This window comes from Arvicola amphibius, chromosome 12, assembly GCF_903992535.2.
Source record: "Arvicola amphibius chromosome 12, mArvAmp1.2, whole genome shotgun sequence".
Classification (NCBI taxonomy): Eukaryota; Metazoa; Chordata; class Mammalia; order Rodentia; family Cricetidae; genus Arvicola; species Arvicola amphibius.
The window spans coordinates 3,173,396-3,201,231 of record NC_052058.2 but is presented as its reverse complement, the minus strand read 5'-3'; the positions used below and the strand labels follow the sequence as shown (position 1 = coordinate 3,201,231).

General features: G+C 44.4%; 1 protein-coding gene across 12 annotated transcripts in view; it reads right to left on the bottom strand.

Moving 5' to 3' along the window:
• Positions 1-2,842: 2,842 nt before the first annotated feature.
• Rcor3 (REST corepressor 3) overlaps positions 2,843-27,836 on the bottom strand; it is a 38,997-nt gene continuing 14,003 nt past the window's right edge. For 2 of the 12 annotated variants that reach the window (XM_038350181.2, XM_038350183.2), the window contains 6 exons: positions 27,308-27,386; positions 23,458-23,676; positions 19,590-19,667; positions 12,605-12,662; positions 5,697-5,923; positions 2,843-5,238 (listed from right to left, as the gene is read on the bottom strand). In XM_038350181.2, coding sequence (XP_038206109.1) covers positions 4,894-5,238; positions 5,697-5,923; positions 12,605-12,662; positions 19,590-19,667; positions 23,458-23,676; positions 27,308-27,386 — 1,006 coding nt within the window. In that variant the 3' untranslated portion in view covers positions 2,843-4,893. Of the gene's footprint in view, positions 5,239-5,696; positions 6,257-12,604; positions 12,663-13,558; positions 14,712-19,589; positions 19,668-23,457; positions 23,677-27,307; positions 27,387-27,836 lie in introns of those variants that run through there. The other 10 variants (XM_038350184.2, XR_005287751.1, XM_038350186.2 and 7 more) reach the window with 10 other exon arrangements.

Below are 27,836 nucleotides of genomic sequence, written 5' to 3'. Positions count from 1 at the left end.
TAAAGCTGGATGCGGTGGTTTAAGTCTGTAACCACAGTCTTCAGGAGGCAGAGGGAAGAGGGTCAGGAGTTCAGGTCAGTCTCAGATACATAGCAAGTTTGAAGCAGCCTAGACTGCAAGAGACTGCTTCAACAAAACAAACAAACAAACAAAACAAAAAGTCAGGTACCTTTAATCCTTGCTCTGGGGAAGCAGGGAGTTCTCTGTGAGTTCAAGGCCAGGCTGGCCTACACAATAAGTCCTAGGATAGCCAGGACTCTGTAGAGAGCCTCTGTGTCTCAGAAAAGTAGCTGAAGTGTGTCCAGTGTGCCCAGCACTTGATCCATAGTAGCCCATTGTCTTGGTCAGGGTTCTACTGAGACACCATGACCACGGCTACTCTTATAAAAGAAGCATTTAATTGGGGCTCACTTACAGTTTCCGAGGTTCAGTCCATTATCATCATGGTGGGAAGCACGGTGGCACACAGGCAAACATCTGGATCTGTAGGCAGCAGGAAGAGCAAGCTGCTGGGCCTGGCTTGGGCTTTTGAAACCACAGAGTCCACCCGCAGTGACATACTTCCTCCAACAAACCCACACCTCCTCCAATAAGCCAATACTGATGACCAAACATTCAAATAGATGAGCCCATGGGGGCCATTCTTACTCAAACCGCACACCCACTTAATTGTCATAATTTTACAGATTGGAAAACTCATCTATTGAACCATTTTCTCCAAACTACAAAACTCTAAGGTGGAAGATGAACCCAGGAAGTCATGTTTGGGCCTCTTAGCCATGACAGTACCCTGCCCTCCAAAGCAGCGAGGAGTGGGGACTCAAGCCAAACAGCCAGAGGACAAGGCAAATGGGGACGAAAGCCAGACAGCCAGAGGGCAAGGTGAATCTGAGCAGTTTTATTATTTTTAGAAATATTCAGTATTAATTTCCATATCATATTTAACTGTAGACTAATTTACTAACCCTTAAACTAGATTCACCTACAAAGGCAAGGGTTGGGCATTACGCACCAACTCCTTCTGCAGAAGGAAAGGGGCAAACACCTGATGCTTCTGGGCACCCTGCAGTGCCTACAGCCAGTGGACTCACTTCCTGGAGTGGCTGCACCCTGGGCTGCCAGCTGATGACGAGGGGAGGCCGCCATCTGCTGGTCGGTGCCTTATTTCCCTCATTCTACACCGGAGACTGCTGAGGTTGTGTTAGTGGAGGACAAAAAGTGCACTTTCAATCACAAGAGATAGAAGTGACTAGACAAGGAGCAAACCTCTTTTCCTTGGGCTTGGAATTGCACGGTTATGGGCTACAGTGGAAAGTATGCTCATCAGGGGACATGTAGAAAGTGTGGCACAGTGGCAGACCAGGGGACAGCAACCCTGATGGTGCTGCATGTGACACTTCCCAAGTGTGCTCCACCGACAGCTGTGGGTTTCTTCCTGACGAGTGGCAGAGGATCCTTTCTATTCCATCCAATAACCGCCCTAGGTCAAGCTTTTTGTTGACTCCGACAAAAAGACAGGCAGCCGGCAGATCTCCCCAAACGGATATAATTAGTTTTGTAAGATACTCTCTTTGGAGTTAGTGAGATGACCCAGTGGTTAAGAGCAATTCAATTCCCAGAACCCACATGTCAGCTCACAGCTGTCTGTAGCTCCTGCTGCCCTCTTCTGGCTGCTGCCAGCAGTGCATTCACCAGGGCAGACACAGGCATGCTCACACAAATTCCTGCCAGAGCCCTTCTATATTGGGAAGGGCCATCTCGATATGGACCACGCCTTCTGATGACAAGCCACCTAAAAGGACACGGAAGAAGTTTTCGTTTGCCTTTTCCTGCTTGATCCCACTCTGGCTGGCAAGGCCAGCTGTCCTGTTGCTGAGGCATTCCTTCAGTGGTATCAGGACGGACTTCTTTGGGATTCCAACCCAGACTGGAGAGCAGCAGCTCTCTCGGACACCAACTCCAGGTCTGCGCATGGAGACAACCTGTGTGGTGACTTGGCCTTCGCTGGGCTGCTCAAACCCTGCCTGTAAGCCCCTCTAATAACCCTGTATCTATATGAAAATGTGTTTACATACGCCCACGGGTTAGCGGCCGTGAAACAGATTGTTGAACTAACACAGCAAGGCTCCTAGGCTTGGCTGGGTTCTTCCTGCGCTCAGTCAGTACCACCTTACAAATAAGGTGATCCTGTAGGTGTCTAAGTTAATTAAAACTTCAACACGTTTTGGTTTCTTGTTCATAGTCTCCCTGCAATCAGAGTGTGGTTGTTATTTATTTTGGGCAAGCCCACAGGGAAAGACAAATCTTCTGGAGTCCTAAGCTACCTTCTTTCTGAGGGTCCTGGTGTCCCTATGCTGCCAGGACCAAGAATATTTACGGGGCAGGAGGGAACATCAATAGAACATACCTAGCTAACAACTGAATTTTGTACTTTGAACCAAAGCACTTTGTAATTTTAGGAGTAACGACTGTGGCGGTCCACATTAAGATAGAGTTTTGCCTTCTCTCACTTTCTTGTGTATGGTTCTACTCAGTTGTCAGCTTATTCTTGGCCATCACTTAACTTGGTTCCCATCCACATTACCGTGACTTCCATACTGGAATTAAATACCTTTTTCTTTAATTTTAACCGTTGTAGCAACAGTGTGATTTATTTTTAGTTGCGCTATAAAAACAGTTTGGTGTAGATCTCTCAGAAAGGATGAGTTCAGAATTGACAAAAATGGCCATGAAGAGAGTTCTAGGCTTTGTTTTATATCAAAAACCTGCATTTAGAATTTCACAGTGAAGAGGTTCTAAATTCTCATACAGCATGAGAGCATATAAAAATAGAAGACGTGGACACCTTTAAATCTTTAATCCTTTAGGCAGCAAGCATATTACTCTTCCAGGCCAAACACTGCTCAAACAGAGAAGGAAAATAATGACGTGCAAAATATTTACAAAATATGCAAAGCACACAGTCAAGACATCTCACCATATACATGAGTCATATTCTAATGGAACTACGGCTTTCCTACCGTGTGCTCTCGTGTTTGTAAGTAAAACTGCAACACATCCCTCAGGTACAGCACCTAGGCCCATGTCTGGGACACAACAGGCTTTAAAGGAACCACAAGATACTGAACATTTGGACAGACGCTGGTGCTGACCATTTGACTGACATTTCCCCAGACTGTACTGAAGGTCTACTGACAGGAGACAAGACAATGAAAGCTGTCAAGGTATAATATGCACATACACAAGACAAGTGCTTAAAAAAATGCTCTAGACAGTTTAAGATACATAACCGTCTTCCATGGCTTTTAAAGTAAAAATAAGTATAAATTCTTTAATATTACTTTTGAATCAGTTGCATTTTATATGGGACATAAACTATTAAGGTGATCCAATAAAAAAAAAAAAAAAGGGCCTCTCCTGAAAGCCACTTTCGGTTGTGTCAGAATGGAGGGTCCTTATGAAGGAAACCTTGAAAATTAAAACTGACCAATGAATTTAAATCTAGGGCTCTTTAAGGTGGGGGAGCCTTTACACAAAGGGACTATTTTCCCAACACTTAGGAACACATGACCTCTTTGATGTGGACAGTCTGTTGCAGACACTAGCAATCTATCCCTCTGCAACAAGCCATGCTTCCAATAAGAAATCATTGTATCAAAACTATCAGTAACACACTGTTGAAATGCTAACACTGCAAAATATTCTTTGTAGGTGCTAATGATTTCATGTTGGAACAAAAAGACTTTCAGTCTGTTTCTTCATAAAAACGGTCTTAGTACTTTAGTTAACGGCACAATTATTGCAATGCCACAGACTCTCAAATTCATCTTGTGAAGGGTGCTGAAGATTTAACCATAAATCAAACCACAAGCACAGGTTGGCTGCAAGGACTGCACCAATGCATCCAAATGTACAATAGAGATTTATCAAGGAAAAAAAAAACACCCTTCATATTAAAGGAAGACCCTGCTAATGAGTGTGAGGGCAACTTTAAGCTCAGAAGATAAACTGTAAAGAATGGCCTCCATAACCACCATCTCTACATAACTGACAAAATACGCTCTCTTCTAAATTCCAAACACAGGCCGATACTAGCTAAAAGCAAATAGCATTTAGAAACTTTTGTTTTCAAAATTAACAGTTTTGAAGAACTTAAAAACATCATCTCTCACCAAATTTTAAGTCCTTTTTCTGCAAGTAAATGATTCCAAACCTCTATTACTGATAAACAGGGTCAATGACCTTTAAACAAGGACTTTACGCTAGGACCCCAAACTATGTTAAAGGATTAGCAGGTTCAATACATTCTTTGTGGTTTCATATAATTGCTTTGCAATTGATTTAATTGCTTTCTTTTAAAGGAATATATTAGAATTCCTTTAGAAAAAAAGCAACATATTTTGAAAAAAGGGCTATGAAGCTATAATTTCTTAAATATGAACATATCAAAATCTGAAATGCAGGCTATTTATTCTTACACTCCTAACATAGGAAAGTGTTTTTTTTTTAAAAAAAATTTAAATTAAAGAAAAAAGCAAAAAGCTAAAAATCCTTAAGGAACTTAAGGAGTTTTTAACAATTCTTAAGTCAATATTTTTGTACTAACAGCTTTGAGTATGAAGAGGCAGGAAAATAAGAAACCTCAACAAAATAAATACAGTAAAAATAAACATCCCCCCACCCCCATATAGAATCCTTTTTCTCCCATGAGATCCCACTGGTGAACACTTGGAGGCCAACGCGAGGCTCCCTGTGGTGTCACACCCACTTCCGCTTGCTCGTCCACTCCATGGCCACAGGACTCCTTAGCAGCCTCGGTACCTAGGAAGGACGCTTTCCTCGTGGAGCAGTCTAATGACGGTGAGAAATAACGGCCACTCTGTCCAGTGTACGCTAGCGCAGTGAGGACTGTGACTCTGTCTGTATTCCAATGAGTGAAGGTGGCTGCTGGCCACCAACTGTGGTCAGCACTGGTCTTGGGTTTAGGCGGGGCGGCATAGAGTTAGCAGGGCGAATGAGAGGTGGCGGAGGCTGGTTGAGAGCTGGCCGGGGCTGGATGAACCGAGCCTGCTGCTGGAGTGGAGGAGGTTGCCGGTGAAGAGCAGGGGCGGCAGGCAGGGTTGGACGAAGAAGTGGTGGAGGCTGGTTCAGAGTGGCAATGGGGACTGTGGGTGTTGGAGTGGGTGATGGGGCAGGAGGTGATGGACCCAGAGTCCGAGGAGCCTGTGGGGTCTGTGCCTAGAGGTGAGGAAACAAAGATACAGGTATGAGATTTAAGTCCTAACAAACTTGATACACTATAGTTTGGGCTGTCACAGGAAAAAAAAACAAACCAAAACAAAACCAAAACAAAAACATAACACCGGTGTTTATTGGAAGCACAAGCTTCTTTTATTTTTAACAAAACAAAAAATAAACCCTTCCTTTCCCAACAAAAAACAAAACAAAAAACCCAACAAAGCTACCAAACAGACATCTTTATTAGTAAGCAGTTTAACAGCAGGACTAATAATACACTTTCCGCTCTGCTAGGACCAGAAGTCGGCATGTCATAGGGACTTGGCATCACCAGAGAAGTGTCACCGAGGAAGTGCTCGCTTAGCTAGTCCTCACACAGCACCCTTACAGAACGCCACAGCCACACCGAAGGGTGACTCCTCAGCTCAGGTTAGCTCAAATTCCAGACACAAACACACCTCCTCTTCTTCATCAGTGCTCTTCCCTGACGGCACTTTAGAAGCACTTTCTGTCTCCTCCCCTAAAGCGGAAGCCTGGGTTCCTTGTTCCGCTTCCCACTCCTGCAATACCTCCTCTAAGTTAAACCGGCGCCTGTAGTTTACAAAGAAGTTCTTCACTTGGCCAACAGTCTTGTTGCCAATTACATCTGCAATAGCTTGAAAATCTTTACCATATTTGCGGACACCTGGAAGGCAAAGTAAATAATACACCTGTGAAGGATCAGTGCGGAGAGCCGTGCGCAGCACACACCATGCACACACATACAGCAGCAACAAACACCCTTTCTCACAAACTCTGTCCCTCCTCAGGCGTCACACATGAAACCATGAGCTATGTCGTGTCATCCAGCCAGCCACTTGCCTGCGGCTGAAGAATCGGACTTACCAGTTTTTACACACTCAGTTATTTCCTCCACTGCTCTCTTCAACTCTCAAATACAGTCCATTTATTGTAAAGCATTGAACTCTTTGTTCCATCCTCAATTCCACATTCATTTATTTCCCTAGCAGCCAGTCACCTAGATTTGAGCAACACCGTTTGTAAACAAAACTGGATTGGCAGGAGCCATCTCTTTACCCCTTGAGGGACTGAGTGCACCATGTGTCTCCCCACAGTGAAAAGCAATGTAATTTGGGGCTTAATAGTGACAACTTCACCATGACCATGTGCCTACCTCACCAGGTGACCGACAAATAGAACTAACTAAGTTATAAAATCAGAGCTATAGTGCTCTCTACAGGGAGACTCAGGTCTGCGCTCGCCATTCAGCCTGAGATTTAAGAAGGGCACACACTGCTTCCAGAGCATGCTATGGATAAGGGAAGGCAATGCTAATCTCACAGCTTCAAATGGGTGGTGGTCTGCTGAGGTCAATTCTAAAAGAGAGATACAAGGATTCATATTGAAAAAGAGATGTACCTTGCTCAAAATACAAAACTTTTGTTGTATACTCTGATAACTGTATTGATCTCAGAAAAAAAAATCATTCATGAAAGAGATGAGAAAGACAACCAGAAGGAGGCATAAATAAACACCACTTAAGGCAGCCAAAGATGAGAGCGTGCGGCAAGGCTGAGCTGCTGATGCTGATATGAGGGACCCAAATACTAATCCAACGGGAAATGATTCTGCTTTTAAATTCTACTCTTATTTAGAACTGAGAATTTGGGAACAAATATCTCCAAATAAATTCACCCGATGGGTTTGGCCAATGGGAAGTCAGTCTCATTACTTTGGAGCTTTTTGAATGAGAAGTCTGGCATTAACACTGACTACATCGCATCGTAAACAGAAGAGGGTTTATAAGCTTGTGTGTTCTGTCCTAAGGTGTGCGTGACAACACAGACATCAGTTACACAGTTTAATCAACAGAGATAAATGTATACTTTCTTTAAATCCAAACCGATTTTCATGGCTTAAGCTGAAGCCTAACAGTGACCCAGTTACACTGAGGGTTTCTATGGAAACAGAAACCCTGGGATACCCATAATAGTCACTGTTCACACCAAGTAGTTCCTCACTAGTGTTCTTTTTTTTTTTTTTTTTTTTTTTTTTTTAGGCAGACATAAAAGTAGACATTTTTTACTTAGAGGAGAGAAAGAGAGAGAGGAGGAGAAGAGAAAGGGGAGAGGGGAGAAGCGGAGAAGTGGGGAGAAAGGCAGAAGCGAGGCTGCCTCTCCGAGAGGAAGATGTAAAAGAGCCTCACTAGTGTTCTTTAGGAAGCGGCAGCACTAGATGACTCTGTGCCATCTAAACGCAAACTTGAGAAACAGGCGAGAACTGATTAGAAGCCAGACAGGACGCTCCCTCAGCACTAATTTCCACAAGGGCCACTTAATTTACGCACCCCACCCCGCCCCGCCCCGCCCCGCCCCACCACACCCCAGGAATTTGACTACTTTTGACAGTTCCCTTCCTCTTAATCTTCTCTTGTTTAACAAGCCTGATTTTGGCACCAGCACTGTCATATTTGCAAAATTATAGACTCTAAACTGGAAAGTACTTCCGTGAGAGCGCAGTGTTTCTGAAGACTCTGGTGCCAGACTTTCCTCTGCTCACTCGGGCATGTTTGTGATGAACTCAGGTGAGGATCTCACTACCCTGTGAACCATCTGGTTTGGTGGATGACCCCAACTAGTGTTCTGAGAACAGGTGTACCCAGACGCCAATCTCCTCAGCCTGCGGGGAAGGCTTTGTGCTAGCTGAAGCTCCTTGCGGTTGCCTTTAGACTGCAGCAGTCCTGCTTGTTCCTATGTCCCGACAAACTCCAGAGTTACCACAATGGGGAAAAACCTGGAGAAAATGCAGAGCAACCAGCCGCACTGCAGTACTAAGTCTGGACAATGTGTCGGGGAAATGGGATTTTCTTTATCGTAAGTCTACTTTGCCTGTTCTTCCTCAAACTGTGGAGGCCACACACAGTGGCTTGAAGTGTTTGTGTGTGTGTGTGAGTCTGTCTGTGTGTATGTGTGTGTGTGTCTGTGTGTATGTATTTGTGCCTATGTGTTTGTGTGTGTGTATGTGTGTGCCTGTGTGTTCGTGTGTGTGTGCCTGTATGTGTGCCTATGTGTGTATTTACACATGCCTATGTGTCTCTGTGTGTGTATGTGTCTGGTGTGTGTGCCTGTGTGTTGGTGTGTGCCTGTGTATGTGCCTATGTATGTATGTATGCGTGCCCATGTGTGTATGTGTGTGCCTATATCAATGTGTGTATGTACGCATGCCTGTGTGTGTGTGTCTGTGTGTGTGTGCACACACATGAGCACATGGAAGCCAGAGGACTAGCTTAAATGTTCTTCCTCAAGTGCTCTCCACCTAATTTTCTGAGACAGGGTCTCCTCTCCCTGTGTCCTGGAACTCACCATGCAGGCTTGGGTGGCAGAGTCCCTGGGACTGGCAAGTCACTGCCTCCCAGCACTGGGCCTGTGAGTGCACACAAGGCTACCACATCTGGCCTTTTTTCTTTTCTTTCTTTCTTTTTTCACCTTGGTTCTACGGATTGAACCAGGGTCCTGTGCTTTAGCCCCGGGGCCAGTGGTGGGGCTGCTATATCATGTTTGTGCTCCCTGACTACTCAACAGCCTGCTTTGCTAGAAGAGGGTATCCTTTAAAAACAAATCTACACAAAGCAATCAGCTTCAGCATATTGTCTGGAATGGGCGGCCGGCTGGTGTCCTTCCTGCGAATGCTTCTTCAGAAGAGTCTCCATCAGGCAGCCAGAGGACAACCGGGTGCAGTGAGTGGCCAGGAACACCTAGATCACCTCAGTACCCTGCGGGAGGGGTGGCCCATGCTCTTCATGTGGTCCATAACAACAGGCAATCTATTGCTTCCTCAGCAAGGGGCTTACTTACAATGGTTAATCTATCAAATGGTTAAGGAATATCTGAATGAAAAGTCCCACCACTGAGGGTAAGAGGCCAGTTTTCAAAGGGCAGTGGAGCAAACATCTGGAGACCCCTCCAGAGCCAAAGTTGTAAATCCCCAGAGAGGAAAATGCTGTTCTCAGTCAACTTTCTAAACTTCCTGTTCCTGCAACTAATTACTTTCAATACTGGAAAGAATTTTTGTCTCGGAATTCAGAAAAATGGAACCAAGGGATTGACTCCATCATGCTTTATGAGGCCACATCTTCCCAACAGTGTTCAACGCTACCCCACAAATACACCACTACACAGAGACTTTCACACAGCGCCTGATTTTCTTTTGTTAAAGGTAAAGACTGACACAGGCATTAACAGAACAATCCCAGACAGTGGTTCCTGCGGTGGGGACTATGTCCATGCATGCTCTAGTAGCATGCAGACAGTGGTCCCCAACTGCAGTCATGGACTCAGAGAGCACAGCATGGACACTGCTCCTGGTATTTGGAGAAAACAGAGAGCTAAGCACCCAGAGTGCTGAGGGCTCAAAGGCAGCAGAACTTCAGGGGACTTCCCCCTGCTTCTCACATCAAAATTCTTTAGAAGAGAAATTTAATGTGTTCAATATAATTGGGGAATGCAAATTTATCAAAAGTCTATTTTTGAAATAGTATCTAATAATTTTTATTTTGAATAGATTCAGAAATAATAGTATTTTTGAAATGGTATCTAGAACCTCTGAGACTGTGGGTTTCATGAGCCAAGAGACACATTTGTACAGTGAAGTCCAAATCATGGTTTTTCCTTCCACTGACTCCTGCTTCTCCCCGGGTCCTATACTCACATCTTCCACATTGTAAATTTTGTTCCATTGCAAAAACAATGGTAAATTTGGATAATTATCTGAAGGAAGCACACCAGAGGCTGGCAGACTCTAAGATGTCCACACTTACATCCTCTGTTACAGCACAAGGGGTTCTTGTACGACAGAAAAGTACTAGCTTCTACGTCCACCTCCTTTGATCATCCATGGACTAGATCTTTCTGTTTTCAATCAGAGGCCAAACCAACCGCCTTCTAGTTTATGAACCATTCTAGTTTTGGGTTTTTAACTATGAGATAAATCTAAAAAGGCCATTTCTAGACTCACAGCTTCAATTCTCTTTGAAAGATCAGCAGTGTGAACTGTGGAAGAGTCGGTGACTTCGGCACATGCACAGCCCTCCGGACACAGGGCTTTCAGTCCCTGTTTCAGAAGCCATGGCAGGTAAAATAAAAACTAAAAACTAAAGCTGACATCTTGATAAAAATTAGTTCTTCTTGAAATAGCATAAAGATCAGAGAGGTGAATCTTTTACACACTAGAAAACAAATATACTTCTGAGGTGGACGAGAATAACAATGTTCACACCACACTCATCCTGTGTGACACCTAAGTGTATGTTTTTCTGAGAATAGCCAATAGCCAATAATTGTCCCATCACATGAAAAAGGCCACGCACATGGGAAAAATAGGAGAAGAGCTGTTCTTACTGGCGCACCAATGATGTCCCCCTTGGACTCCCAAAGAACGCCACTGAGATCACAGCAGAGCTAGGATGAGCACGAGGAAGTTACAGATGCAGACTCAGTCCTGCCAGAGCTGCCTGATCCCTGGTTCCACTTTTCGCTAGGGGAAGAAGGAAGGGGCAAGCTTCACCTGTCAGGAACCACGTGGTATCAGCAGAAAAGGTGGGGTATAGGATTTAAACCTAGGAATGAAATGATCTTGTTATGCTTCTCGGTTTTAAAGGATTAGCAAAAAAGTATATTCAGATGGAGTTCCTGATCTCAACAATGGCGCCACTCATTCCTCTAGGTCACCAGAACAGTCCATTATGAGCAAGACAAAGCATTTTACAAAAGGTGTCACGGCAGTACGCATGTATTAGATATTCAGAATATAAAATGTCACACAAATTAAAACATGTTAATATCAAAACAACTTATTATTGCTTTGCAATACTGAAGCAGCTACTAAAGGATTTACCACATACAAGTTTATCATAAATATTAAAGAAAAAATTGCTTGCAAAATAGCATCTTACTAGCAAAGTTTACATGTTAAATATACATACCTCAACCAGTGAGACTCAGACACAGGGGACTGCAGTACACTGTTTATGAGATGTGGGCACAGAGGGCCTTTTAGGCCTTTCTAGAACTACCACTTCAGACACAAATAGATAAATGCTGCTTTTTTTCATGTGCTAACAATAGAGACAAAAAGTCCAAATAATTTTAGTCTAAAGAACTAAATTTGAGGCATCAACACATTATTTTAGAAGAATCTTCAAAATCTGAAGAGCAAGCATGCTTCCATGCGGTGACTCTCTAAGTGTGCATCATGGAACCCACGCACGCCTGACTCTCAGCATCAGCTCGCGCTTCCACGGCTTCAACACTTTTAAGCTATCTGTACATACACAGCCCAGGCTGCATGCAGGAATCTCACCACTGCCCTTTCCTCGAATGCAGTTTTGTATAGTCCAGGGAAGCTGTTAGATTCAGTGAACTCTGTCCCTGAAAGCGATCAAATCTCAAGTGCTATGTGGAGAAAGATTACTCCCAATTTCCCTTAGCGATTCTCTTCAGAAAATCCTTTGCTTAAATAATTTCTATTATGGTACAGAATTAACAAACTAGCCAAACGCTAGAAAGCAGGGCTCAGTTCTTATCAGGCGGCACTTCGGGGAGAACGGGCTTTGCATGAGTGGAAGGAAGGCCTGCTCAAACTCCTGGAAGAGCTCCAAGCCACCGTTCTAAATGCCACGATACAACCTCTAGACAAAGAGAAGGCCGAGTGTTTGGACATCACAGACTGTTTGCTCACACATCACTGGAGCCCACTCTCATGGCAATTAAGCCCAATAGGAGAGTTCTTAGGACTCAACACAGTGAGTTCACCAAACGATAGGCAGACCATATTTAAATTACACAACAAATTCTGTAGAAGGTTCATCTTAAAGAGAAATAAAATCTACGCTGAACAAAAAGTAAGCAATTTGCCCTTAAGCAGCTCAAACAGAAGAAACCCAAGTGTACAGTGTTCTCCATTTGCCTGTGGGTGCACACCACTGAGTGTTCTCACAAACAGTGCCAAACAGCGCACTCCGCTGGGTGTGCAGCCCCTTAAAGGCACACAGGGGTCTATCTCTTCGTAAGGAATGACACACCGGAAGCACATAGTTAATATTTTCATGACCTCACACTTACCAAGTAGAAAACAAATAAATTAGACAAATAAAAAGCTTATAGTTTATGTTCATAGTGAGTCATCAATGTGACAGTCACACACCCAGGAGCTGAGCCACAGAGTACCATGTGATTGGCTGTGCTCCTCGGGACAAGGAGTGAACAGAGTCAGGATGTATGGTCCCGCTTCTGAAGGAGGGAAGAGCTACGGCAGCCCCCTCTCATGACAGTTAATAATGAACAACAATTACTGCTTATCTTTAGTATACCTTGCACTGCTAGAAGCTGCTCCTCTGTGGTCCAACGGGCATTAATTTTCTGATTTGACTACAAAATTAAAAAGAAGTTTCCTAGTGAGGATGTGAAGGCAGACATTTTTCCAACTTGCTTTTCAAAAACGTTTCACCAAATCACAGACATGAGACCGACATGCTGACTCACGGGCTTCATTTTCAGAAGGGCTAAACATGCCTTGAGTTACCTTTTATCCACACACAAAGATAATGCCAGAAAAATGCACCCATTTGGGGCCTGAACAACACCGACATTGCACCATTTTCCAGTACAATGTTCCTATTACGTATCACAGATCTGGTTTTGGCCCAGCTTTTAACGTTCATGAGACCATTTTCGAGAGGGTCTGTGACTCTAATATTTCTTGGCTTCACATTAAGTAAAAGCTGTGCTTTCTTCCATAACCATTGTACAAATCAGACTAAGAATGGAGGAGAAGCCCAAGTCTGAAAATATTTCTTTAAATTTCCGAAGCAGAAAATGATTCATTGATAAGACCTTTTATTTTTTCAAATCCCAGGACTTCTTAATATTTCTCTCAAAGTCACTGTTAAAAATCCTACAGCAATCACCACCGAGCCAGACTCCAATGCACTGGGGAGTAAGTCAAGGACCTTTCGCAGTAGAGGGGGAAACCGGTACACCAGCTCATGGATGACCACAGGACACACTGCCAAGGTAAAGCAAGCTGGCACAGTACCTGGACCTACTGGGCAAGTGAGCAGACAGCGTCCTTCGAGACGGGACATCAGCTCTCACCTCTGGGGGCACCAATGAGACGAGGCCTACACTTCTAATAAACAAAGTATTCAGAAGAAAGAAACAACTTCAAAGTCAGAAACAAAATTTTGAGAGACAAAAGGAAAAAGGTCTGGAAGAGCAAGGAAGGAAAAAAAAACCGAAAAACAGAAAGAGAGAATTTCAGGAGAGATAAAAGGGCACAGCACACAGCCCAGGCAGCAACTAGCCGGTAAGCTGCAAGGACCCTGAGGCAGAGAAGCACAGTTTCTGAGGCACACAGAGTTGACCAGCAGGGCCTGAGGTTGCAGGACTGTAATTCCAGCTGCTTGGGAGGCTGAGGCAGGAGGATCTCAAGTTCTAGACCAGGATGGCTACAGTGTTCAAGGACAGCCTATACAACTTAGTGAGACCTCTGTCTCCAGTGAAATAGGGCATAGACCCCAGCACTCTCCAGTCAGGGAAAAGGAATCAATAAAACCAACCCGGACACCCAAGCAGTTCACAGAAAGAGAGCAGCGTGGAGGAGGGGCAGAAGCTGAGCTGGCGTGTGAGCTCCGAAGCCGTCAGGTGGAAGCCAGAGGAGCTCACTGCCAACTCCTGCAAATTGGTACTGGAACCGTTTAAAATGGATCCGGACATTTCAGAGGGGTGGTGAGAAAGAAAAGGGCCTACTGCAACTTAATCTGACCTAGAGAACAAAAACGTTATAAACTGGCTCATTCTTCTCATAAAACAAAGCTTTTATTTACTATTGTCATGTGTATGGTGCATGTCTATGCCGTGCACACATGTGGATATGTGGAGGTCTGAGAACAACTTTACAGAGTTTGCTCTCTCTTTCCACCTTTACGTGGGTTTCAGGGATCGAACTCAGGTCTCTAGGCCTGTGTAGCTCCTTTGCCAGAAGAGCTCCCTTGAGGGCCGGCTCGTCCTGAGGCCATTCATGACGTCATTCATGACGTGGCCACAGGCTTCTGACTACAGAATGGAACGCTATGATCCTTTGGTTTTGAAAATTGCATGATCATAACATGGGGCTTTGTTCTTTGAAGGCTTCAATATTTTTCTCAAGCTTTTAACTCTTTCTTGATCAAATCATTCCTTTTGAAGTCTTGGCTGCCATTCTGTTCAACGGTTGCTTCTGAGGGAGTTATGGGTCAACAGTCTTACAGGTGGTGGGGCCGCTCTCCTGCACAGATGTCACCAGTTTTCATCTGGGCCAAGTCCAGGGTCTGTTTGGTCTGCACTGCATTTGCATTTTATCAGCCACGGTGATGGACATGCACAGTGCTGAGTGGTTAATGCGGGAGCGAGCGCCTGGCTGCTGGCGGGTGAATTCTCCTGCACAAGAAGTGACGCTTGCTTCATAAACTGCTCTGAGGATGATGGGAGACAGTGCCCGGGTCAGCGAAAACTGACCGGCGACTGTGACATCTGCTCAAGCCCAAGGGAAAGGGGAGCAAAAATGAAACAGAAATACGGACTATAAAATGCCTTTTATGTAGACTTTAGGCATGCCTGAAAGGCAGGGGCCACGTGCAGAGTCCTAAGCCTGACAAGCAATAGCTGTGCTGGCTGCAGGGAGGAGGGCATGTGCAGTGGGGGCGTGACTTACACCAGGACAAGACTCTTAAGCCTGGGGAGCCAGCAGAAGGTGTAGCTGAGAGGTGCTCATGGGAGATGGGAAAGGTGAGTGTCATTGGGGACACACTGAAAACGAGGCACTGGGGCTCAGGTGGAACTCAGGTTCTGCACGGACAAAAACACAGTCTTCATGTATCCAACCCATTTTTGAAGGTTTGAGAAGATTTTATAACAATGAAGTCATTCATATATTACTTGAATGTAAATGAAGTTCTTAAACAAGGCTACAAGCTTTCTTTTAAAAAAGTAATGTATGTCCCATCCAAAAGGACTCCTGAGTGTTCTCCCAAAGGCAGCTGAGGACACACACTGTCCTCACACATTTGCCAGCCCTGGGGCAGAGCACTGTTTTTTTGTTTTTTTTTTTTTTTTTTTTTTTTTTTTTTTTTTTAGCTGAACCCAAATATGGCTGTTAAACTGCTGTGGACGAGTGTGGCAGAAAGACATCAGCATCCTTAAACACTAGGAACCGCTTGCACTCCAAAGGGGTACACTAGAAAGTGACTGGAGGAACGGGACTCAGTTTCCAGGCCATGACGTGCTCCCTGGGTGTAGATCAGGTAATGCCGTCCAAGGAGCTGCTGGAGCTGCTGGAGCTGCTGGAGCTGCTGCCATGCCTGCCTGCTGCCCCTCCACTTCTCAACTGTTTGAATGAAATTCTAATGTATTTATGATGTAACTTTGATGCTGTGAAGGGATGAGATTATACTTCTCCAGGAGAAAAACAGAACTTAGATCATGCCTGTATGCACGTGTGTAGAAACTACTGCTGAGGGGAGACAGTAGTAACAAGAGAACGCGGTGTCTCGGTGGTCAAGGAGAAGGAAAAGGAGGGCTGACCATCTCACACAGCTTCCCATTGGAGTGGTGCCTCTGGGTGGGAGGCTGCAGGAGGGAGATGCCAGCGCTGGGTGGGATCAAATGTCTGACAAATGGAGACAGGGAAGCAGGGCAGACTGAAGAGAAACAGGACAAGGCATTTTAAACGTGAGAGAGTCCTTCAAGTTATCAACCCCAGAAACTGTAATTTGAAGAAAGGATAACTAGAGTATGACTTGTGAATGAAAACTAGACTCTGGTTGTCACAGCAGACCTTAATGTGGAATGCCTGCTTTAACAGTAGCTAAACAAACCAGAAGACTATTGCTGGCAACACTGACAGCCTCACTGCAGGCCGACCGGACGCCTTCGCGTCTCCATTCTGTCAGTGGCGCGTTCCCATGATCTCGGAAGAGCTGGGAAAGTTAAACCTCCTACTCAAGGCTGGAAGCGTGAGTGCCCGTCATAAAGGCTGGGAGCAAACACACGGGATGGGACCCCAGTGTCCCTTCCAGTATGGCTCTTCTCCCTTCCCTGACCCCCGAATTTCATGCCTCCACCTGTCCACACAGTCATGAACCACACACAGCTCCTCCATGCCAACACATGTGGATGTCTAGCTTTGGAATGGCGATGTCTCCTGTTCTCATTCCTCTGCTACCCTGCTGGATTCACTTCTGACTGCACAGCGCCATGCTGAACGTCCTTGCAGCAAGCCTGCTTGCCTACTGCAGTTTATCTTCTTGCCTGGACACTCCAAAGCAGCTTTCCTAGGATGATGTCATATTGTCACCCACTCTTTACATTAAAGAAGCTGCAGGGTCCTCCCCTCGCACCTAATTCAAAGGCATAATTCTTCTAGCTTCACAAAGGCTTGTAACCCACACCAGGTGTTCATTCTTCTCTGCATCTAAGATCGCCTTTCTAGGCAGAAAAGATTCTTGAGAAAAGACGTCTTTTACTTCCACTGAATCTCAGCATCAGCTCACCTGCTACCCTCCACCGTTACGCTCTCCTCCCAACCCCGCTGAACTCTGTGTGTGTGCACTAGAGTGTCTGTCCTGAGGGGCCCCCAGGATAAGTAATGCCCAGCTGCTTCTAAGTCTACACTTTATCAGTTTATCAGATAATATCTAGATTACAAATATTTTTTAAGCAGGCAGGGAACAATTGCCTTATGTCCTATTCTCCCCTACTCCTGCATGCCCCACCATACCTAAATACTGCCTTACATGAACAGGGCATTAATACATAGTTGTAGAAGTGAACGTACTTTCTTCATCAAATTTTATTCTAGATAAAATCAAAACTCAAAACCAAATTAATAAGTAAAGCTCCTCAATAACGATGAGCACTGCATCTAAGGCATAATCACTCCACTTATTAACAGTTTTGATAAGGTGAAGTCTAACCCAAGGAGGAAAGGACTGCCTTCCAGTGTCATTCATGAGATCTAACCAGTGTTTCAGAAGTTGCCCGGTCCTGAAAGCAACAAGAATATGAGAAACACAAGTGTGCTGTGGAGATTTTCTGGATGATAGTGCTCTGCGTACCTCAAGTCAGACGAGATCATTAAATCAGCCAAGTGCACCCAGGCTTTGGTGAACCCATATACAATGGTAAAGATTTTGGTGATTTCATTTTGCTCATTGTTCTTAATTCAAAAGATATAATAAGTGCTTGATAACCTCTATCCCAGTAGCTGACTAGACGTGAGCATCTACCGGACAGCTCTGCTATTCTGTGACACTTGCACACCGGCCAGTCAGGTTGACAACCCTAGGCTAGCCACAGGAGACGCTACTGTCCACCACGGGGTCATCTCCAGGAAGGGGCAGCCCCTCTGAGGCGCCGGGCTCCTCACATTCAGTTGCGCAGCTAAAGACCAAAGAGGGAGCCCACAGTCAAGACAGCTGCTTACGGCACTTTCCTATCTCATGCCATGGTGATGACTGAAACTAGCCTGTAATACTATGGAAAATTGAAGGTCAGAATTAATTTTTTCTTGAGATTTGGTATTTTTTATGTACAATTATCTGGGCTTGTTTTCTTGTGAGAGAAAAATGTTGATTATAAGTTATTCAGCCTTTCCCCACACCCCTTGGAAATTTTAGTAGAACATCTAGAAGTTCTCTATTTTATTCAAATTCTTAAATATTTATTTTTGTTTTTAAATGTTGTGTGGGTGTTTTGCCTGCATATATGTCTGTGTAACTTGTGCATGCCCAATGCCTGCGGAGGCCAGAGGATGGCATCGGACCCCCTGGACCACGACCTACAGATGGTTCTAAGTCATCATACAGGGAACTGAACCTGGCTAAACTACTGAGCCGTCCATCTCTCCAGCCTCTAATCTTTAAACCATTGCATAAAAGTTCTTATGAGTAGTTTCATAGTTTTGCTTTTACATATATGGCATTTATTCACTTATCCATGCAGTGTGTGGAGCACGCATGTGTCTTGGTGCATGTGTGGAAGTGACAGACAACTTTCAGGACCAGTTCTGATTCCTCCATGCATTTCTCGGGTTCTAACTAAAGCTGTCAGCATCGGCAGCGAGTGCCCTTACTCCCTGAGCCACCCAAGTCAGCACCCTTTCACCCCCGGCCCCACCCCAACAAGTTTGTTTTGTTTTTTGAGACAGGATCGCTCTATGAAGTGCTGGCTGTTCCTCTGGTCTCTGCCTCCTGAATGCTGACATTTAGGTGTGTGCCGCCACACCTGGACCCTGCCCTGTGCTTTATACCTGCTGTACTCATACAATTTCTAAGCTATGAAACTATTAGCACATGAAATTTGGATTTATATATATTTAATTATATATTTATATATGATTAAATAAATTAAAATAACCAATTCAAATTTTAAAGTTTCCTCTTGCAATAATACAGGAAAATAAAATATTTTGTGCTATACCCCCCTTAATCCAATGCCACTGGAGTGTATTTAGTTTACTACGGGGCTTGAAATGAGATCCCAACCTATGCATTTTTCCTTGTTTCCCATAACCTAACCCTGATGTGGGGAGCACTCTATCCTACTGCCCCTCCCAACTCCCCATCTTATCTGCAGATATTTCAGTCAGACGTAGGAGACACAGAAAGGACCTACAGGAACACGTACAGCTATTTGGTCACCATATACATAGAAAGACCAATTCAGAATATGAATCATAACTTGGGAAGTCTTTAAAAAAAACCAAAGATTTTACAGCTGAAACTTTTGTAAGAAGATTTCATTGGATTTTATGGGCATTTAAATTCTACAATTTTTACCAAGAACAAAGAAGCAAAACACAAATAAGACTGGAAAACGGGTGCCATCTTTATCTATGAGATTTGTATTTTCAGGCAGAGTCTATAAAAATATGCACAGTAAAATCCTCATTGAAATATGAGCACCAAACAAGTGTTTTAAAGTAAGATTTTGTTTAAGAAAAATCCCTTGAGATTTATTTTTGGTCCCAAGTCACATGGCAGGAATGGGCCCCAGACGTGTGCCAGCCTTCCCACAGACCCTCCAGCCTCATGGGCTCACTCTCAATGAATGTTTTCAGAGTACTTGCTGAGGGCAGGGGAAGTGAGCTAATTTAAAATAAAAAGATCAGTCAAGACTCAAAAGATAACTACGTGAATGAAAAATTCAGCACGATAAATTGTCCATATTGTGAAAACTTCAGAAAGGACAGAGTAGAACCTGAGCACGGGGAACTCAAAAGAACAAGGGGCTCAACCACAGGGGCCTTCAGCATCCTACCTCGGGAGGTTTGAACTCTTCAATTCCGCCTTCCATTTTCTGCTTAAGTGCACTGTTTACTTGCTTAGCATTCTGAACCTTCACAAAACAACAAAGTTTGAGTCAGACCATGTACTTGGTACATTTTTACGAGAACAGAGCATATATCAAACATATATCAAACATATATCAAAACCATCCTAGGTTTCAGTTCAGAAGAACAGACATGATTATCACAGCGAAGCGCGTCATGCTGCCATCCAAGTAGCACACGCCTGACAGACTGACAGACAATAACACGCATGCACACACACACACATGCACACACGCACAGGCATGCACGCACACATTTCATGGAGGAGCAGTGCTGAGTGGAACCAGGGCTCCACTCCTGGTAGGCAAGCACCTTCCTCTCATCTTAAGCAAGCTTTTGACGAACTTAATGACAAACTTTTTTTTCTTTTAAAAAAGTTTATTTAAAAAATCCAAATATGATTCAAATGAAAAGTCCTATCATTCTTTTTGTTTGTTTCTAGTTTATTTTCGAGACAGGGTTTCTCTGTGTAGCCCTGGCTGTCCTGGAACTTGCTACGCAGACCAGGCTGGCCTTGAACTCAGAGATCTGCCTGTCTCTGCCTCCCAAGTGCTGGGATTAAAGGTGTGCTCCATCACTGCCTTGCTAGCTCTGTCATTCTTTAAGTATCCACAGAGCATATCACAGTCTTTATAACCAAAGGCAGCTGGCATACACACAGATTAAACTATCACCATTTCTCATTACTATAATGTTGACAAATGGTAAATGTTCCTATAATAATAATGATGATAATGCCTAATATTTGCTAGGTATAAAACATCATTCTTGATATGTTAAAAATCTTCCAATTCTCACAATCATTCTGTGTGGTAAATACAATTAGTTCTGTTATAATACAATATACATGTTCTCAAAAGTTACTATATTATGCAAAATCTTCAATTAAAAAAAACTTATTGGGCACAACATTCAAAACCTTTAATGAGAAACATGAAAAGGCAGGAAGCCAGCAAAAATGGGGGTTTTATATACTCTAGATGGTTAGGAAATGTATAAATGCTACAGTAGAGATGGCACCTGACCCTATAAGGAAGTCCAGGCTGGTTTGAAGATGGGTGTCAGACTGACTGCAGCTTCTGAGTTAGTCTGTGGCAGGAGGATGGACACCTGTAACTCTCCCCACATTTGACAGGTGTGCGTGGTTTCCAGCACACAGGGAACTGATAATGGCTCCACACAATGGAGGTTATGACAGTGGTCAGCCAATCAGGGGGAGCTTTTCACAGACAGAAAAAATATATATTGGCCAACACAAAATTCATCCTATGCTCAAACTGTTCCCCAGTCTATCAAAGTATTGGAAGAAACATGTGTTCTCTGCTTCCATTGGAGCCATTCACTGAAGATAAAAACATAAGGCATGCGGAGGTGAAGAACCTTTCAGCGCAATCGTGTAAGAGGTACGATCTGAATGTAAGCCAAGTGCAAACTCCCGCTCTTTGAGCAACAGCCGGTCTCCAGTCAGAGGCCTGCATGTGAGCGCTGTCTGCTTGTTGCTCCCCGACTGGTCTGGTTCGCACCAGTGTGGGCAGTCAGATAGCATTAGGTTATGCCTCACTTTTTTTCAGCCAGAGTGTCTGGAATAAGTCAACAGATGGTTGAGAGTGATTAGCTGGCTGCGTTAGAAAGCCGCACAGAGGGAAAGAGAGGGAGGGAGAGTAAGACAATAAAGGAGGTGTTTGGTGGGCGGCAGGGAGGAATGTTCCGGAGGAGACAGAACCTAAACCAAGTTTTAAAGCATTCAGCCAGCAGCTAAGGTTGGGGGGACAGAATGAACTCCAGGCAAATAGCAATTAGGAGAAAAGGAAGGATGTTGGACCAGGGCAAAGAGCCAAAGAACCATGTAGTACACCAAAGAATCTCAATTTTGCCTAAAGACTGAATGAAATTGAAGACTTTTAGTCAAGAAAACATGATCACACTTGCCTTTCAGAAAGGTATGTTTAATAGTAATGCAGAAGACAGAGATGAGAGTCTAGACGGATACAACACAAGTCAGAAATATTAATTACACAATTAAGAAACCTCTCCTCGCACACCTTTAATCCCAGTACTTGAGGCAGAGGCAGGCAGATCTCTGAGAGTCTGAGACCAGCCTGGTCTGCAGAGTTATGACAGTCAGAGTTATGCAGAATGACAACGTAAAACAAACAAACAAACAACAAGAACAAGAACAAAACCCAAAAACTAGAGAAGCTTGGAAACAAAACTGAGGCCCTTTTCATCAAGATGACTGTGGAAACAAAAGGGATCTTGGATGACGTCAGTTGAGGAAGTGCCTGTGTGCGGCGATGCTCACAGATGGGAAATACAAGTGTGGAGACAGCCACTCGTCAGTGCACGATGAAGTGCTGCTGATATAAACTTCACTGTGTCACCTATCAAATGAATAACCACGGAGAGAAGCTTGCCGGTAAATGGCTCACAGCTAAGCGCTTGAGCCACTAAGGCTGATGATCTTAGTTATGAAGATGTAAGGAGAAAACGGACTTTCGCAGGTTGTTCCCTGGCCTTCACGAGGGTGCTGTACATATGGGCATGCACAAACACAAATAAATAAGAAAACAAATAAAATAAAAATAAAGGAAAAAGAGCTAATTATGAGGAAATGCCCTAAAAGCAGAAGTCAAATTGCAAATGGAAACAATGGGCCTCCTCCCTCCTGTAATCGCAAAAGATTACAGGAAAATTAGCTAGAACAAGGGTTTTCAACCTGTTGATCATGACCCCTTTGGGAGTTGAAAAGATCTTTCAAGAGGTTGCCTGAGACTTTCAGAAAGCACAGATAAATTACACTGTGGTTAATAACAGTAGCAAAATTACAGTTATGAAGTAGCAACAAAATAATTTTACAGTTGGGGGTCACCACAGCATAAATAGCGTATTAAAGGGTCATGGCACTAGGAAGGCTGAGAACTATCGATCTGAACATTTCCATGGAGAAGAGCTATAGTTTGGAAGACGGGAATCTTTCATGACAAAACCAAGTAAGAAACAGATAAAGTGGATAAGAAAGGCCAGATGCCTATAAGCCGTGTGGACAGCTCACTATGTCAGCCACTGCTTTCAGTTCCCGTCATCCATGATCTTGGTTCCAGCCCTGTATGCTAACTCCTGTCCAGATGACAGGACAGCTGCCTAGGGGAAGACAGGCTGCGGTCTGCTTAGGTGGACTGACTCCCGGCTCGGCTCCGAACTGTAACCACTCATTGCGGTAACACTCTTTGCTATCAATAGCAGAAATCGGTCTTATGGGTAATCCTCAGTGCTTACATACCAGGGTCTTAGCATTAAAAAGCCATGTGGACATTTTAAAAACAGTGTTACTACTTCAGCCCACAGTGAGGACAGCAGCGGTGGTGGTGACTCACTAAGGAGACACAGTGTGCCAAACAACCTACACACAGCGCTACAGGCACCACAGCAACTTGCAACAGTATGGCTATTGTTCCTTTATGGCTATTGTTCCTTATTGTACAGGAAAACTGCAGGCTAGAGAGTGAGCTATGGAACTTGCTTAGAATCAGTGCTGATGACAGTCATGCTGGGATTTGCATTTACACTAGCGGAGGGATTTCATAAAGTAAACCAAGCTAGGGATGTGGCTCAGGAATACAGTTCGACAGCTGAGGCTGTGGAGTCAAGCCCATACCCTGAAACAAACACTACCACCCCTCCCCCCAAACCAAACATTGTAACTTCTAGAAAAGAACATTTGCAAACTCTAGAGTTCAACCTAAACAAACACAGATACACCAATGGACAAAGTCATAAAAGACTTCTATAAAATACCTGACGCTTTAGAGAGATCAGCTCCATGTCCAGTTGTCTGAGGATGGTGTTGGCTGCGTTGGGACTGCAGGAGACAGCCACCACGTCCTCCTGGGTTAAATACATGCCCTTGGGTGGGCGGCACTTGGATCGCTGGGAGTGGTGGCGGTGCTGCAAACTCTGGTACTCCCTCCTCCCGAGGCCAACCTTGCTGGTTTGGAGAGGCTGCTCAGTGCTACCCTGAGGAGTGCAGGTAGAAGAGCAGAGACTTTGTTTTCATAAATGTATGCAGAGTAAACAACCTCCTACAAATAGGAAGATCTCCTGCACTGCAAAATACTCCCAACAAGCTTTGTTATTCACAAGTCCAAATAAGACACACACACTGGTGTGCGCTGACACTATGACAAAACATATACATATTTTTTGATTTTTCAAGACAGTTTCTCTGTGTAGCTCTGGCTGTCCTGGAACTCGTTCAGTAGACCAGGCTGGCTTCAAACTCACAGAGATCCTCCTGCCTCTACCCCCCAAGTTCTGGGATTAAAGGTGTGTGCCATCACCACCCAGTAACAAAACATATTTTTGATTAATTCAATAAAATGTTTAGTTTCTACAACTTGAGGCCTATGAATACTGAAAAAGTAAGTTATACTATAAAATTTCCCCATTTGCTTATACAATAAAGAGCAGGGCAACAACCTTGCCCCAGACTATAAATTATACATATAAGGGTCTACAAAAATAACAAAAGACAGTTTAGGGAAATATATGTGTATATTAGGCAGCTGGTAAAAAAAAAAAAAGAGAGGTTTTATTTTACTTGGAGTTTCAGAACAATGTGTGGGGTTGGAGGTTAGAATGGATACAAGATGACCTTGATTCTGATGTAGGGACATTGTCAAATGTGTGCATGTGGCTTGTAGACAGTAAAACTCTAAACCCAAGCATTAGGGATCAGTTCATGCCCCAGAAGAGTTAAAAAAGTTGTCCGGTGATGATGAGAATGAGTTACTAGGCAGCATTAATATTTAATGTCCTAAAATGAAAACACCAGTGCCATTCTGTGCTTCTGAGAGGAAGTCATTAAGTCTTGATACATATCTTACTGATACATTCCTGATTGTTCTTCAGGAAGTGGAGTTGGATCCATACAGCTGTGTAGTCAAGTGTAATTCACCTTACTGCTGGAAACTCAAAGCAACTCAGGCAAATCTGACATTCAGAGAGACGCCTCCTAAAGTCTTTGGATCAAAGCTGACGGTGACTTGAGGCCCTTTCTCAGCAGTGGGGTCGTGCAGGGCATGAGAAACAAGGGCAGAACGCTAGAAGGAGCACCCATCAGTGTGGAAAGCAGGGAAGACACCCCCATTTGCTCCGCCCCGGTTCACTCTGCCACAGGAGAGGGTTAGAAGTGGTCTAGAAGTGGTCGTGCCTGTGCCAGTCTTGGTTAGAAAAACAACTTTGAAAAGTCTTCCCTGAGAACTCCCAATCAGAGTCTTGCCTCAGACAGGTTTAGGCCCTAAACGTCTATGATCTTTGTAGCCTGAGAAGCCTCACATAAAACATTTTGGAGGCATAGGATGGTTGTGCCTACACACACTCAGAAGCAGGAACATACTCTAATCTCAGGTCTCAGAGATGTGTATGAGCTTCTAAAGGATATTCCTCAGGAAAAAGCAAAGAAAGGACAGAACCAAGAAAGAATGGTGACCTAAATAGTCAATAAACATATATGTTTAAAAAAACACCAAATTTAAGTTTGAATAAGTTAAAACCAAAACCAAAACAAGATGTGGCTGAAACTGTGGGTTTTTACACAGATCAGCAGGGTTTGGAGTCATGGCGTCTACTGGCTAGAAAGTCTGGGAACAGCAGCACTAGAATCTAACCTAAATACAGGAGACAGCGTCTCCTGGGTCCACAAGAATAGAAATACAGGAATAGCCAGCTCACAGTAACAGTAAAAGAATGGATATATACTCCTCTAAAGTAGGCCACAACAGAAGGAAGCCAGGAAAGGCAAACAGATCGGACGGGAATGGGCTCTGCAAGGAAAGAGTTCACAGTGTAGCATGAGGACCAGGCACACGAAGGCTCGGCACAGCGGCACGGCCATAGCCCCGCACTGGGGGTGCAGAGAGACAGGAATCCTGGTGGAAAGCTCAGTGAGAGATCGTGCCTCAAAAGAAAGAGGAGAGGGAAAAGGAAGGAAGGAAGGAAGGAAGGAAGGAAGGAAGGAAGGAAGGAAGGGAGGAAGGGAGGGAGGGAGGGAGGGAGGAAGGAAGGAAACTCTGGCCTGAACACCTGGAAGTGTGGATGAGTGCACTAGACAGACAGACGGACAGACGGACACCTGAACAAGTACTTTGGTTCTAAGAAGGCTACGGCAAGAAGAGTGAAAAGAGTTAGAAAAACAGGAAGAAATCAACTTCAAAAGTGAATCGTGGGGCTAAGAGCCACTCAGTGGTTCAAAGCACGCCCTGCCCTTGCTGGGGACCCGAGCTCTGTCATCAGCACAGACACTGGGTGGTTCACAACTTCCTGTGACTCCAGGTCCAGGAGATCCAAGGCCCTCTTTTGGCTTCTGCAAGCACTGTACTCAAAATGCATATATTTAGAAGCAGCTCCGTGCGCGCCTGCGCACGCACGTGATTAAATCTGCCAATGGCTCAAGGAAGCCAAAGTCAAGAGGACAGGAGTGATGAAGAGATTAAGAAATCTGAAACAGCTGGCATTCGAAAATTATTAAAATCTAAAAACTAGGAAAGTTAGAAAACATCAAGTTAAGGTCATTTAGGATTTTAAAATGTCATTAATGCAGAAACTTCAAGGGAAGGGCTGGACTAATCGGGACATGGGGTCTCCTGACAGAGACAGTCGTGGTGGAAATGACACACTGTACAAATGCGGACCCAGGTGAACACAGAGCCGTGCAGCCCCTCCACTCCGGGGCTGTGCTCACTGCTCCCCTCGCCAGCTTCTGCCTGTCCACACTCTGAACATTTTACAAATACAACTCCTTACCTTATGAAACAGCATGTGCGTCAACTTAGCCTTTTCTTAATGACTGTAAGTCTCCTTATCACCAGCACTCGGGGCAGCTGAGCACTTTTCTATGGGGTCCTTCCACCTCTCACTGAGCCAGCGTTCAGTGGTCACTGCTCTCCATATACCTGCTACTACTTTCTAATTTGCTATAACATGGAAAAAACACTGCTGAGAAAAATTGGGTAACAAAACCAGAAACCCTAAAATTTTACCTAGCAAATCTTACCATGTAAAGGTGTGTTTAATCTTCTTCTAAGGGATTAGACTAAGAGTTGCTGCAGAGTCGGCTCATCTGTGACCAGAGGCGATAACCCAACACCACTATGTAACCGCTCAGTAGTTTCCAAACTTGAAATCTCCACTGAAATCTACTTCCTAAACCAATATACAGAAAGTCTTTCTTCGCTTCCCCAAAGATTTATTTTTGATTATTTGTCTGCGTGTGTTTGTGTGTCTGCACACTGAAGTGAGAGGTGCTGGCTCTCCTGGAGCTGGAGTCGCAGGCCAGACCTGAGTGCGAGGAACCAAACTCCAGTCCCCTGAAGGGGCAGTGAGTGCTCTCAACCACCAGCCAGCTCCCCAACCCCCGCTCTTGTCTTATTTTTGAGACAGGGTCTCATCGTGTAGTCCTCACTGGCCTGGAACTCTCTAAGTAGATCAGGCTGGCCCCAATGCACAAAGATCCACCTGCTTCTGCCTCCCAAGTGCTGGTACTACAGGTGTGCGCCACCACACTGGATTCTGGCCTCTTTACCCCTTACTGCAGTCAGTCTTTCTAAGCAGGCTAGTGTACAGTGCGAGGACCTCTAGGGATCATCACCTCTTTTTTGGCTTCTTTTTTCGGGTCATAGTCACTGTCGTTCCCATCCATTGGGTGTGTCTCTTCCACATCATCATCACTGAAAGAAACAATAGATTAGGGGATCTTCTAGTAACTTTACTAAAGGTTCCTAGGGATTGCCACTGGGGAGAACAGCTGTGCCCCGCCTTTCTACAGCTCTAAGAAACAGTCATCCATTAGGGCATTATCAACTAAAAAGTAAGAGACTCGGTGGGAAGAAAACTTAGAAGTTCCATTTGGAGAGAGGACACGTGCAGTGTGACCTGACTGCTAACTCCAGCTCTGACTGCACGTGGTGTAAAGAGACAAAACGCAGTCACAGTAATGGGGACTTCAGCTACTCAGGAATGTTACTTCAGCAAATGAACAATGACCATTTTGCACAGAACACGTTCTTTAATATATTTGGGTGTGAGTGTGGGGGGCTGGGAATGGAATCCAGGCCTCACAAATGCTAGTGCTCTACCACTGAGTAACATCCCCAGGGTGTCTTTCATTCACACTGAGC